Genomic DNA, 13,798 nt, shown 5'->3' with positions numbered 1-13,798 from the left:
CCCTCGCTAAGGTAAGAGTCTCCAAATGTATCATGATCACATGACACATTTAGCAGATCAAATCAGTCTGTCTGCATCCTGGACAGAAGTGCCAGAGGGGTCATAAAAGAAAAACCTCTACTGCAGGGCCTCTAATAAATTGCATTTCTTGCGGCCTCGACGATTTGACAAGCCCAATACAAGCCCAATAAAATTCGCTCGCAATAGGAAACGCCGAAAGCTGATACTTTTGCCATTTTGTTTCCATTATTTCTTTGGAAATACATTATTGGTGTGTTTATTGTTTAACAATATCATGTGGATAAGTCGTCTATGCAGTTTGAGAGTCGTGAGTCAGTATTAACATCTTCGGTTCTGCCTTCACCAAGCCATCTGCAGTTTATGCTGCTTTAATACCCGAAAGCTACAGGAAGGATACACGTACTTGAAAAACAATAATCTGTTTTACATTTTATATGCCCATAAAAAATTTACAAGCGATGATGAACAAAGTTTTAAACAAAATATGGGTAAACAAAAATTAAAAAAAATAAATCAAAATATAACAAATTAAAATGAAATACAAGTAAAGCACAAAACTGAATTGGTGGTACACAACATTTTTAATGTGTTGGGTTGAAGAGTTTAAATAGCTCGCTAATTTGAGGTTGTATATATAATGGTTAATATTACATGAAATAATTCAGGGGAATCTGGTTATGCGATTTATATTCATGGCTTGGTGAATAGAACATGAGACAACACAATGATGGAGTCTTAATGGAACTGTATTCTGTTTATAGTTCATGATGTTTAAAAGGAGAAGCAAACCCCCACATATTATCTTTAGCTCATACGACAGTGATACTCATGAAATGCCCCTATTTCTCATATTGTTAGAGATTAACATACATGATATTATATATATCATATAATGTATGTTATACAATATAATAATAGATATAATATTATTAGTAAGGTGATTGGGAAAGAAAAACTCATTTCGTTTCATCTTTCAGTTGGTCGATATGCACCAGGGACCAATCGACGTGGCAACAAACGACCATGAACTGGGTGTTCTCCGCCTCTCAGAAATAGAAGATGCTCATCGGATATCCGAGGGCCCCTTCTTCGTGGTGAGTGTTAATAATGGTAAACACCGATACCTTCTATGATGCTGTGCTGCCATGCTTAGACTGTTAGACCGTGAAAATACCTTACAAACTTTGGCAATTGTTTTTTTTTTTTGTGGTTTAAAATAATTTTTGATAAAATAATAACAAAATAATATTTTGAGGAAAATGTTTGGTTTTTTGTAATGAGGAGCATGGGCTAGTAACTCATGAAGAGAAGTGATGACGTTGGTTTTGTTTAGCTTGGAAACTTTGAACCCCCTGACATTGTTTGTAGCTTAATTTTCAACAGTTTGGCTATTATGGTATTAATAATGTAATATTATCTCTCTTAAAAATTGATATTGATTGTAAACTCTTGCCAATATATTCAAATTCTCAGGGGTAATACTGACTCCTTGTGTTTTTGACATGGTGGAAACCATTTGGCTACTCCCGAAATCCCAGTTCATTGCTGAATGCATAGCCTAGATCATAAGTAACCATGACAACATAGTAACCCTAGCAACAGTAGCAGTAGTTTCCTAATAATTAAATATTCAATTTACAGTCTGCTTCAAATCAAGTCATTATATGTCTCCTGTGTCTTTCATTGATGACGATAACAATGCCGGTGGCCGAACTTGAAAACACCGGGAAGAAAAAGGATTTTTTACTAGATCAAGTAATTTTGTTTGGAATCATGAAAGCAAAGTTGAAAGATAATTGTCTAATATATTAGGATCTTGTCATAAAATGAAACATCGATTGAAATCTACAAATTTTGCATTGATTGCCTTTGGGCTTTTTATGCTTTTCTGCTTTATCAGTTTGTAAATCATCTGCAATTTGGTAGTTCCCATAGCAACCGGGCTATAAGAGAGCATTCTTAATTTTTTTTTTTGATTTATTCCTTTTTGTGTTTGTTTTCTTGTTTTCCTATTAAGGGGATGTACGGGTTTGCGTATGTTTTTTTCGCTGCTATGGTAAATGTGCATTGCGTGGTCGCTCAGTTCAAGGCTCAAAAACTGACAAATATATTATCCAAGCAGACAGATACTGTACTTGTATGTATCTGTTGTCTTGCATAAAATTGAGATTTGTGGATGTCATCTGACTTTCAGAAACTTCTTAATAGATAGAAAATGTCAGTACACACAGGGATGCGTGTATTAGAGACTTAGCAACAGCGCCAAGATAATATAGAAACAGAGGTAACTAATCGTATATATCTGCTGTTGTATTGTGATAGCATAATCAGAGAAATTTACTGTCAAGAATTGATAGTGGCACGAAAGGGGTGTGGCGTGGTGGGTGGTGGGCATGGGTGTGGGGGGCTTTAAAGGTGTACAGTGCAATCAAGAGCTCCAGAAGAGGTTGTACAGTTTAAAGAATGATATTTGGTTCACTAATTTTTATATTAATGATAACATTCAAAGTAAATCTAGGTTACACGCAAAACCACTTTACTTTGTTTTTGAGAAACAGAGAGAGGGTGGGGTTGGGGGGGGGGGGATGAGAGAGAAAAATGATTACCCTGGTTTTCCCTATTAACTATTTATCTTTCTTCAATTTGATTTCAGTCTTTCATTGGGAATAAATATGGAGAGTATGTTCTCCCAATACGGATAAACGGCAATGAATTCACACATATCAGGGACTGCGCCTTCGAGGCCGGAAAAGGTAATTCCCTTTACAAAATATCTTTCGGAAGACATATCTTGAAAAAGAAGACATAATGTCTTGTGACATCCCTTTTTTTTGTCTGAGACCAGGCGGAAATGTTGATTCCTTTTAAAAAAGCTCCTCTTTAGGAATGTCTTGAAAATACAGTATGTTGTATGACATTCGCCTTATGTGCAGACTGCTAGGTACAAGTTAGGGGGGTATTCATTGCAAATATGCATGAAAGAATTTAGATTTTTGTGAAATATTGATGTTTGAAAGGAGGATTCCAAGATCAAATATATTTCTTGACAATTAATGCTGATTTTGAAAGTTGATTCTGAGAGAGATATTTAAGTTTTATGATTTCAGTTTGTTGAAATCGTTAGGGAAGGCTCGCAAAATTTAGCGATCATCGTCCGGCCCGGCCAGCAGCACACCACTGCTGATTATGCAGCCTACATATCGCTCACGCTTGAGTGCACACATCCATGGAACCTCTGTGAAAGTAACAAGCATCCAGTTCCCAACAGAGAAGTGCTGCTATTGTTTGTAAACAAAAGCTGTATTTGGCTTTTCCTGGTCTGTGGTTTTTCACGTAACAATAGCACTATGACCACAGTAGAAGGAGATTTATTTCAAAGAATGAGGTGAAATGACACACTGTCTTTCCGTATTGAATGTGTTAAAATACTTTCCGAGAAGTTCTTTTCCTGTTCAAAGGATTGTCATTCACTAACACTGATCAGGGGAACTCCCTGGTAAGACATATTTACAGGACAGCCTCTCTAAGTTTCGGCAACTAATTTGAAGATCAACAACGAAGTTCAGAACAGAATTTTGTTACTTCGTACTTGTTATATAAAAGAAAGTTGATTGATATCCTTTCGTGTGTGTGTTGTTTTTTCTTAAGCCCCCTTCCTTTACGTAAATGATTACCATTATATCAAGAGCGAAACATGCACATGGAGGATTACCATACTTATCAAAAAGATGAATATTTTCTATTTCAATATTGCTTGATAGGTTACTAAAACTATAAAGGAATTGATTTGTATACTCGATATGGTAGGGATAATATAATGCCTCATAGCCTAATCATTCAAACCATGAGGCTTTTTCAAAGCAAACTTGGCCTATATCTTACATAGATTCAGCCGCCACAAAAAAAAGTTAGGCCTCGTAAGCCCTTCAGGTACGTATCATGATAGTAGGCCAGGATCATAGCCACTGGTCATATCATTGTAGTCTTATGCTAAATGATCGGAAGAAACGTAATTCTATTAAAATATCATCATTTGTGACTTGGTGACAACTAAAGCCAAGTGATCCTACTCTGAATAAGAAGTATTTCCTTCAGACGCTTTGATAGCCATGCCATTTCGTAAAGGGCCATGCTATAACAATTTTTTTTCGACTAGTCTGCGAATTGCTCTTATGACAACTGGAAGTGAAGCTGGCAGCAATATCGAAAGTAATGTTGAATATTTTTAGTGCAATCGAACTGCGACGCAATTTGAGCAAATAAACAGATGGTTAGGCTAGATTTCCATGTTGACTTATTTTGATGTTAGGCTACCATGTGATCAGAGATTTGTGGGATTTTAGGCAATTATAAGTTTGTCGAGTGCACGTGTCTTTGATGTCATCAAGTAGCTAGCTCTGCTAGTCCATAGCAAGTGCTTTGCTCTCATAGGTATAGCTACTGTATACGTTTGTGATTCAGGCTTAGATATTGAAAGAATTCTCACAATTATCATTTTTTCATTCTTTCATTAATAGAAAGTAAGACTGACAAGGAAATTTACGGGATGTTAAGATGGATTATAGATGGGATAACTAAAAAAAATTTAATTGCAAGTGGCTTTTTTCTAAACATTTATTCCAAATGTGATGGTTTAGCGACTACTGACAACCCTAATGTCTGTTTAATCCAACTTGAGAGATGAAATTTATTGTGGGATATGCCGTCTTGGAATCTTTTGACATGCAGGATTTCAAATGAAATTGCGTGAATCCTGCAATCCCGAGGCTAATGCAAACCCTGCCTATAATTAGTAGCTTCATTGATAAACAATTCTCAAACCTGCAGAGATAATTCTATGACCCTTTTGTGTACATCCTGGACCGAAGTGGCCAGCTGATTGTCTGGTCTTCATTTGTGTTTTAGAGGCTTAATTTATGGTCTCATAGTCTGTGCATGCAATTGTCCACAGACTTTTGGAAGCCTGGAATTGCGTGACTCATTACAGCTGGTTGCTGTGCTCATTACACTGGGTAGCAACGGCTGGGCTGGTGATCATTGTCGGTTAAATTTGCAAGCCTTCCCTTAGCGATCTTCAGGATATTCTCTTATAAAGTTCTTGAAATCTCCCTGCAAGTCTGCTATTAACTTTATACTTTTCATATCTGTATATCATGATGATATATTTATATTTTATTCCCAGCTTTCAAGAATTGATGTGTTTTACTAACCTCTTCTATATTTATTCCTGGTTTGTATTTTTAGATATTAATGTATTAGATGAGTGGTATGCACAAGAAGGAGAAGGTGAAAACTTATTCTACGTTTTGCAGCCAATTTCATCTAAACTCGATCATTACTACGATGTGTAAGTATATGTGGAGTTCCTCTGTGTCTGCATCGGTCTTCATTTATCTTATGAATATGCATGCTAGTATTAATTTGCATGTTAATTGTCCTTGTTTCCCTATGGTAGACACAAGATTGAGAAGGAGAGAAAAATGTACTCTGTATATTGCAGCGAATTTCATGGAAACTTGATCATTAACATAATGTGTAAGTAATGTAGGTTTTTCAGTATATTGTCATCGTTGATCTCATGAATATGCATACATCATTGATCTCATGAATATGCATACATCATTGATCTCATGAGTATGGATTCATTAATATGCATGTTGATTGTCAGTGTCACTGCATGATAGACACAAGAAGACCGAAGTAGCGTAAATTGCATGTGTTTTGTAGCAAATGTCGTTGAAATTTGATCAAATTAACCATTTCTCAGCACATCTTGTTGTCTTTGACTTCATCAATCTATACATTATACATGAATATACATGTTCCTTGTCATAAGGTGGCGGGGGGGGGGGGGGTTGGAACATATGACCATTTGTATGCAATGATCTTGATGGTTACTACGATTTGAGACCACATTATGCCATTGAATCATGAAGGGAAATATGAAAGCTTAAACAATAAAAAATGAAATATGAAAAATGAGGTAATTCTTCAGACTTTAACTATACCTGGCAAAGCTAAAGGAAAGCTTTGACAGAAATGTCTGCAAATTGATACTCAGACAGTATTAAAATCATTCAATATGATTTTCTGATGAATATTCTATCCCCACCCCCCAAAAAAACTTCAACTTCCTGTCCAAAACTTTGACAATAATTTATCCCTGTGATGCCTATTTGTTATTGAAATTTGGAAATTTTAGCTAGTTTTGTCTACCTTTCTTTGTTTTGCCATCGATGTCGTCGTTTTCTTTCCAGTTGTCAAATCGTCTTTCTTCATCAGTATTGTTGCCAAAGCGCTCTGTCATAATCTTGTTCCCATTGTCAATAATCTAAGCACGCCTCTCCCCCCCCCCAGTGATTTGAATTTATGTGGAAAATTTAAATTTCTAGATTCCGCACTTGTAAGTGCCAAATCCGTCAGTTGACAGGTTAGGAATTTCTACAACAGAATGGAAAGCCTTTTGCTATAAAAGCTTTTCTTTTGCATAAACTGTCGTCTGCATTTACATGAAGTCTGTTTTTGCTGGCGTAAGAAATCAATTTTTTCCGTGGCCTGAAGACTTATTTTATCTCCAAGAGACAGCCAGCTTTGACGTGTAGCATGAAAAGGTCAGCCGTCGACCGTCCTGACAGGATCTTGTGAAGCCGTGCATTTTTTCTTTCGTTTCGCTCCCATCTTGATGCCATTTAAGAATCATTTTCTCCCGGTGCACGACTCTCTTATCAGTCGGGCTCTGAAGGAAAATGTGTGCATAGAGTCCTCGCAGTTCGACGGTTTACTTAGTCGTGTCATTCTTGTTCGTACCCCGAGACATTGTACAGTGTGTTCACGCACAAGCACAGCTGGACGTTTAAAACATTCTCTCGCCACACTCCACAAAGAATTACAACAGGATTGGGTGACAATAGGCAAGAAACTTTAAACTGCAAAAGAAATATCAAAACATGGAATTAGAATTTTGGAGGACACAGAAGTATTATCTGTGTTGGATCATGAGTCACAAACTAGGGCAAGTCACACAGGTTTAAACCAATCAATTTCATATTTGAAGGGTTACTCAGATCGGTATAAACATATGACATGACTCTTTCAGGATTATGAAAAATTGAAACAAAATACAGATTATAGCTTTTATTGTGGAATTTTAGTATTTTTCATGCCACTATAAAACTGCCTTCTAGAATGAAAAAGTATGGAGCTTCCAAAATATCAGTAGTAATCTCTAAGTGTAATTGTCTTCACAATAGCTTGAAAACTTGAAAATAGTACAAAACTGTCTCACGAAAACAAAAAACATAAATTTGATCTTTCGTGTTTCTTACCTCTAACCATATATCATTGAAGTGCACATGTTTATTTCTTGACTTGGATTCTCCCCCCCCCCCACATCCACACTCCTCAATATCTATTGGCCACCTTAGATTTCTTGAATGTTTCCACTGCAATGCATAATATAATGCATGATAAGACAACAGCTTGTGGTCTGAAACCTTGGGAGTTGTTTGTGTGACTATTTTTTTGCAAATTTGTCCAGACTTGAAGAAATACTCATCTTTTTTTCGTTCTTTTTTGCTGTAACAAAAATGTTATTAAATGTTTGTTGCTGCACTAGCCCCAGTGAGCTTAGCATTTTATCTGTATACGAATAGAGGTTTAAATTGCCTGTGGCTATGCCTTAGTAATCAATAAAAAAAACCTCCCATTACTAATGATGTTTTATTGTTTTTACGTGGGATGGTTTCAAAACCCCACGTGAGGTAGATTTTGTATGGGAGGCCCCGACGACCTAGGGTGGATACTTTATTCAATACCGGAGTTTTTGTAATAGATTAGGGTTTGTTGAAATATCACAAGAATTCTCCTGTTGGTCATACAATCCCGAAGGTTGTAATTCTATCGACATAATATGCCCGATTATGAAGTGAACCACACATAGTTGCGGTCTGCACACATGGAAAACCGTTGACTCTTGACAAAGGGATAATGGAGAGGAAAATTTAATAGTTTGATTTGAAATGAAAATGGAAGATATTCTGAACATCCTGGTGAAAATTTGCATCCAATTCCAACATAGTATTTAAAATACATATATAAATAAATAAATATTTAAAATAAAATAGTGAGATATTGAGAAGTGAAATAGTCACAGTCTGTTCCATGTTTAATACTGAGTGTTAGCTCAGTGGTTAATGCCGGTGCCTTTCAATCATAAGGTCCAGAGTTCGAGTCACTCCCAAGATTAATGTATGTCGTCCAGTTACAGAGTTGTTGACAATTGACAATTCATAATCATGGACGTTAAAATATGAATCTAAGAGACTGACTTCGGTCAGCTTGCAGCTTCGATAAGCCAATGATGGCTTCTTTGCGAGTTCCTGCTTGCAGGAGGATCTAAAATACAATACATACAATAGTGAACTTGAAGCAAACTGGACTATGCATGAAGAATGCCATTAACTTTTCTAATGGTCTCTATACCTTCTTCCATATTTCTAAACTATTTTGACTTTTAAGTTGTTGATATAAAGGTAGAAACAAGGTGTGACTGGCAGATCTCTAAACTTCTCAAGTATCCAGATATTTCTGGTTGAGTTACTAAGAGTAGGACAGATTGCCTAGGACTTTCTGTTAGGGACTGACTTGTCTTCAAGGATTGGTTGCTAGGGGCTGGTTGCTAGGGTAGGTTGTTGGGACTGGTTGTTGGGGACTATGTAGTTGTCAAAGGTCGTTGAGGACCGATTGTAGGGGACCTGTCCCTGTTGACTACTTGTTGAAGGCTAGCCATTCTAGAGCTGATTGTCAAATGATGGTTGTTGGGAACTACATTGTTGCCTTTAGTTGGTTTCTGAGGTAATGTCGTTGGGGACCGATTGTTGGGGTCTTTTCCCCCCTGCTGACTACTTATTGAGGCTAGCCATTCTAGAGCTGATTGTCAATTGATGGTTGTTTGGGACTACATAGTTGTCAAAAGGTTGGTTTCTGAGGTGATGTTGTTGAGGATGGATTGTTGGGGTCTTGTCCCCAGTGACTACTTTTTGAAGGCTAGCCATTCTAGAGCTGATTGTCAAATGATGGTTGTTGGGAACTACATTGTTGCCTTTAGTTGGTTTCTGAGGTAATGTCGTTGGGGACCGATTGTTGGGGTCTTTTCCCCCCTGCTGACTACTTATTGAGGCTAGCCATTCTAGAGCTGATTGTCAATTGATGGTTGTTTGGGACTACATAGTTGTCAAAAGGTTGGTTTCTGAGGTGATGTTGTTGAGGATGGATTGTTGGGGTCTTGTCCCCAGTGACTACTTTTTGAAGGCTAGCCATTCTAGAGCTGATTGTCAAGTGATGGTTGTTGGGGCCTACATAGTCAGCAAGGGTTAGCCTCTTGTATTGGAATGGTTGAGCTGGTTTTTAATAAGTCATTGGGGCTGTATAGTCAACAAGGGTTGGTCTCTAGGTCTGGTTGTTAAGATCTTTTCACTGATTGATGACTATGCTTGTTGATATCTAAATATCTATCACTGTTTTGTTGGGCAGGGTGGTAATTTAATGGGCTTTCTAAAACAAAACTCATGCGCCTTTGGGTTTAGCTTCAGTTAATCTCACACTAGCTATGTAGATACCTCCATGTATTTGTGAAAATCCACACTTTGTCACAAAATCAATGTTTCTCAACCTTTAAATTTCATGACATGCATATATATTCCAAGCAAACTGGCTTGATGAATAAATCAATAGTGACATGTTCTGCAAATATTTCTCACTTGCTTTTGACATTTTTGTTTATGGATTATCCTGCCAGGTTTTATTCAGTCAGAAATTAATACAGATTTTTACATTACGACACACTTAACTGATTTGTGATGACACTATCATTTTCCAAATGGCACTCACAGTGAATACAAAGAACAAATGGTACTCATGGTAAATACAAAGAGCAAATGGCACTCACGTTGAATACAAAGAGCAAATGGCACTCACGTTGAATACAAAGAGCAAATGGCACTCACGTTGAATACAAAGAGCAAATGGCATTCACGTTGAATACAACGAGCAATTGGCACTCACGTTGAATACAAAGAGCAAATGGCATTCACGTTGAATACAAAGAGCAATTGGCACTCACGTTGAATACAAAGAGCAAATGGCATTCACGTTGAATACAACGAGCAATTGGCACTCACGTTGAATACTATGAGCAAATGGGGCTCACGTTGAATACAAAGAGCAAATGGCACTTACAGTGAACCCAACAAAGATAAGGTTATGGTTCCAAATTTGTCAATTTCCTGTTAATAGCAGACAAAACCACATTTGTGTAGAAACATTTTAACCAAGATGCAGTTAATGACGTAGTTGTAAGGAATATGAATTGCCAAGTGTGCAGTTATTCAGTAAATCTGGATTTAAAAATCTTGAAAATGAAAAACATGGATTAGCAAAGGGATAATTTAGATTGAAAGTATAGTTGCCCTAGGTCATCTGGTGATATATTTGTCTTGAAAATGAATGAATTTTGTTTTGTTCCACGGTATGTATCAACCATCTGTTGCATTGCATCATCTCATGTAGAATACACAACAAATTCCAATGTATAGAATTACTTGGCAAGCTGCAGTATCTGTGCAACAAGACTTGTAACGTCGCAAGCAAAACCGAAGCTTAACTTTAGAAATTGCTTTAGGCGTCTCATCTTGACATTGATACGGTTCTCTCCATCCTCTCAAGGTGTTTTTTTTTTGGGGGGGGGGGGGCGATTGCTTTTGTAACCGCGATAATTTGTTGTATCTGTAAATCCACGACGGTGTCCTTTCCCTTATTCATACTTTGTGTTCGGTGTGCGTCACAGAGACATATAGAAAAAATAAAGAATACGAGACAAAAAAGTAATCCTTGGTTTTGACTTGACGGAAAGATCTGTGATAAAAACAAGATAAATATTCAGAAATTGAGATAAAGACTGTCAAAAATTATTCAGTTTATATTGCATATAGATAAAAGAAAATAAAAATGAATATAAGGTTGTGTTTGACTTTGACAGCGTTTTTGATTCAAAGAAACATAAGATATTCGAGATATGTTCCAAAAATGACCGCAAAATTTCTAAGAGTAATTCTTGACTTGGGCTTTTGATTTGACTAAAGGAAATTTATGATACTAAAAAAAAGATGATAAACTTTCAGATATAGGGATAAAGACTCAAAATGTTCATATTGTTTTATATTTTAATAAAAAAACAGGGGGGGAGGGCGGGGAGGAAAGAAGGCAAATCTTGTTTAGATACAGACTGTTTGATTTTGACTGCATGATCGATACAACAAGCACAAAACGTTATAGATATACTCTGAAATGGCCACAAAGTGTTCAGGAAATTTGTTTAGATTGTAATGAACTGCCTTTGTTTTTATAATGAACAGGGTTAATGAACTCAGGTTTTATGACATTTTAGTATGGAAAAGAATCAAAACATTCATTAAAATGTATGAGTGCGTTTCATTGTAAACAGAGATGCCTTGGTCTCCCCATAAATGGGGTTCTGATAGTTTGCCATTACATCTTGTTGACAAAGATGTATTTATTTATCCAAAGTTAAGCCCTCTTTCCTGGAAAAGAGGCTGAAAGAACCGCAACTTAAAACATACAGACAATGACCAATTGAAATTTATTTTGTTCTTTAGTATTTTTTTTATTTATTTATGATTATTTAAAAGGTCATACGTCCTGCTTTTGGATATATGTATAGTGATCTTGTCCAGCTATTATACATTCAATTTGTATTTTTTAGGAGAAAATTTCAAGTATCCCATTGCATTTGAAGTACAGCATCAGTTGACCATTTGATTTCTGAATAATGTTATAAAGGTGTAGGCTTTCATATGATCAAGCGTGAAAATGTAACACAACGGTGAAATAAGCATCTACAGGTATCTTATCTTGTCTTCCAATTTTCCTCAAGATTCTTGACCCCCCTCCCACCCACCCCCACCCCCACCCCTTATGTTTGATTTTTTTTTTTTTTTTCTTTTGAAGGTTAAAACTTTAAAGGCTGTATAATATCTACCAAGTACACTACTTTTATTTGTGCATTTGGAGCGCTAGTCTCACAGTGTGTTAAAATAAAGCAATCTTAAACAAGTCATGTTTCGTTCAAGAGAAAATGACAACTTTCATTAAAAAGCCAAAAAGTCAAGGTTGTGAAAATGTTGCAAATAATTTACATTTATTCAATTAAGTGTAAAGATTAGTGGAAATAGTGGATCCATTTGATCAAAAACATTTATGCTGATACAAAGTGTAAAGATACACAAACACAAAACAAAAAACAATGATATAAAACGCAACTAAAGGTTAAAACTTCAAATAAAAATAACACCTGTAAAATATATGCATAAAATAAGAAGGTCAAAATGGATTGTTTTGCATATTTGGCAGTAATCTTAAAATCTTTTTAAGTGCTACTATATTTTATACTGGATTATTTGATAGCTTTGCAAATACCAAGGATAACATGAAGAGGAAACAGGCGAGAGATTGTTTGTTTCGTTCTCGGGACATGTACGGTAATCAAGCAGACTTGTTGTTCGAGGGATCCATCAAAATAGTTTTGTAAATGAAAAAATATAAATAAAATGGAAGATATCTCCTAGTCCAACCCTGGTGTATTCTATTTTAAATTGTAAAACTGATGTATTATTTACTCGTATCTGAGAAATCTCATTTTTGTGATTTCATTAAATCTGTTATCGGTAGCCTGCCAGCGAAGGTCGTAAATGTTTTGATAAACTTTTAATATCAAGTAGTTGATTTGACGGAGTCATACAGACCTAGATATTCAGCTCAATATTACAGCCTGCAAGTGCCTCCCCAGTGAACTTTTAGCGGTGTTGTTTTGGTAAAAATTTCGCCAATAACTATGAAAATTTGTGATTTGTATATGTGACTCTAATAGAACCAAATTTTTTCAAATCAACAGCAATAAAATCAATATGAAAAACTCACTGGTTAAACCTAATGTATTAAAAACCAGCTATTGGAGCCTCTGCCTCCCCCCCCCACCCCACCCCCAAAGAAAATCATTTAACATGAGCTGTAATTTGCCCTCAACCATCTAACATTATTTTGATGTGCGGAAGAGCTTCCACTCAAGATATTTTTTTAGGTCAAACCACAGATATAGAAAGTTGATGTGTAGCAACTTTTCTTTTGTAACTCTTTATACCTTAACCATAGTTGGCTCTCATTTAAAAAGGGGGGGGGGAGTTAATGAATTCAAATTTTGTGAATTTTTGAACTTAAAATGTAATGTGTATAATTATGTACCCCCTGTGGGGATATATATATTTTTTTCCAAGGGCTTCGTTAGTACTTGAATAACCACTTAAACCTTTCATCGCTGATTTGTGTTATCTGCATTCGTAGTGACTTTCTGGTGTATAAATTAATGTCCACATAGTCCTACAGTAGTGGTGTACTTGTTTGAACCTGTAAACACAGCTCTACTGTAGTGCTTGCTGTCCTAAGTAGCTGGTGCTGGGTAATTCAGCTGTATTTTACATGCCTGTTTTAGATCTTGGATTGGTTTCTTGTCAACTTTTGCTGACATTCCGGAGTGCTTTCTAAACAGACATGCTGATATTTTTGTGGTTGCTTCAGCTTCTGTACATTGTATTTCCTTTCGTCTTGTAGCCTGTTGGATACTTAGCTGCCTCACTTACTTGTCTCCTCACAACTTACACACTATTTATAGTCAATTATTAATCTGTTAACATTTTATTTCCTCCAG

At 36.2% G+C, this 13,798-nt stretch overlaps 1 protein-coding gene across 3 annotated transcripts in view; it reads left to right on the top strand.

Moving 5' to 3' along the window:
- Nucleotides 1-13,798, top strand: part of LOC139968677 (NACHT domain- and WD repeat-containing protein 1-like) — a 129,281-nt gene that overhangs the window by 89,736 nt on the left and 25,747 nt on the right. For all 3 annotated transcript variants that reach the window (XM_071972949.1, XM_071972951.1, XM_071972952.1), the window contains 3 exons: nt 999-1,115; nt 2,675-2,774; nt 5,266-5,368. In XM_071972949.1, coding sequence (XP_071829050.1) covers nt 999-1,115; nt 2,675-2,774; nt 5,266-5,368 — 320 coding nt within the window. The remainder of the gene's footprint in view (nt 1-998; nt 1,116-2,674; nt 2,775-5,265; nt 5,369-13,798) is intronic.

Source organism: Apostichopus japonicus, chromosome 6 (genome assembly GCF_037975245.1).
Source record: "Apostichopus japonicus isolate 1M-3 chromosome 6, ASM3797524v1, whole genome shotgun sequence".
NCBI lineage: Eukaryota > Metazoa > Echinodermata > Holothuroidea > Aspidochirotida > Stichopodidae > Apostichopus > Apostichopus japonicus.
This window is presented reverse-complemented; position numbering and strand designations above follow the sequence as displayed.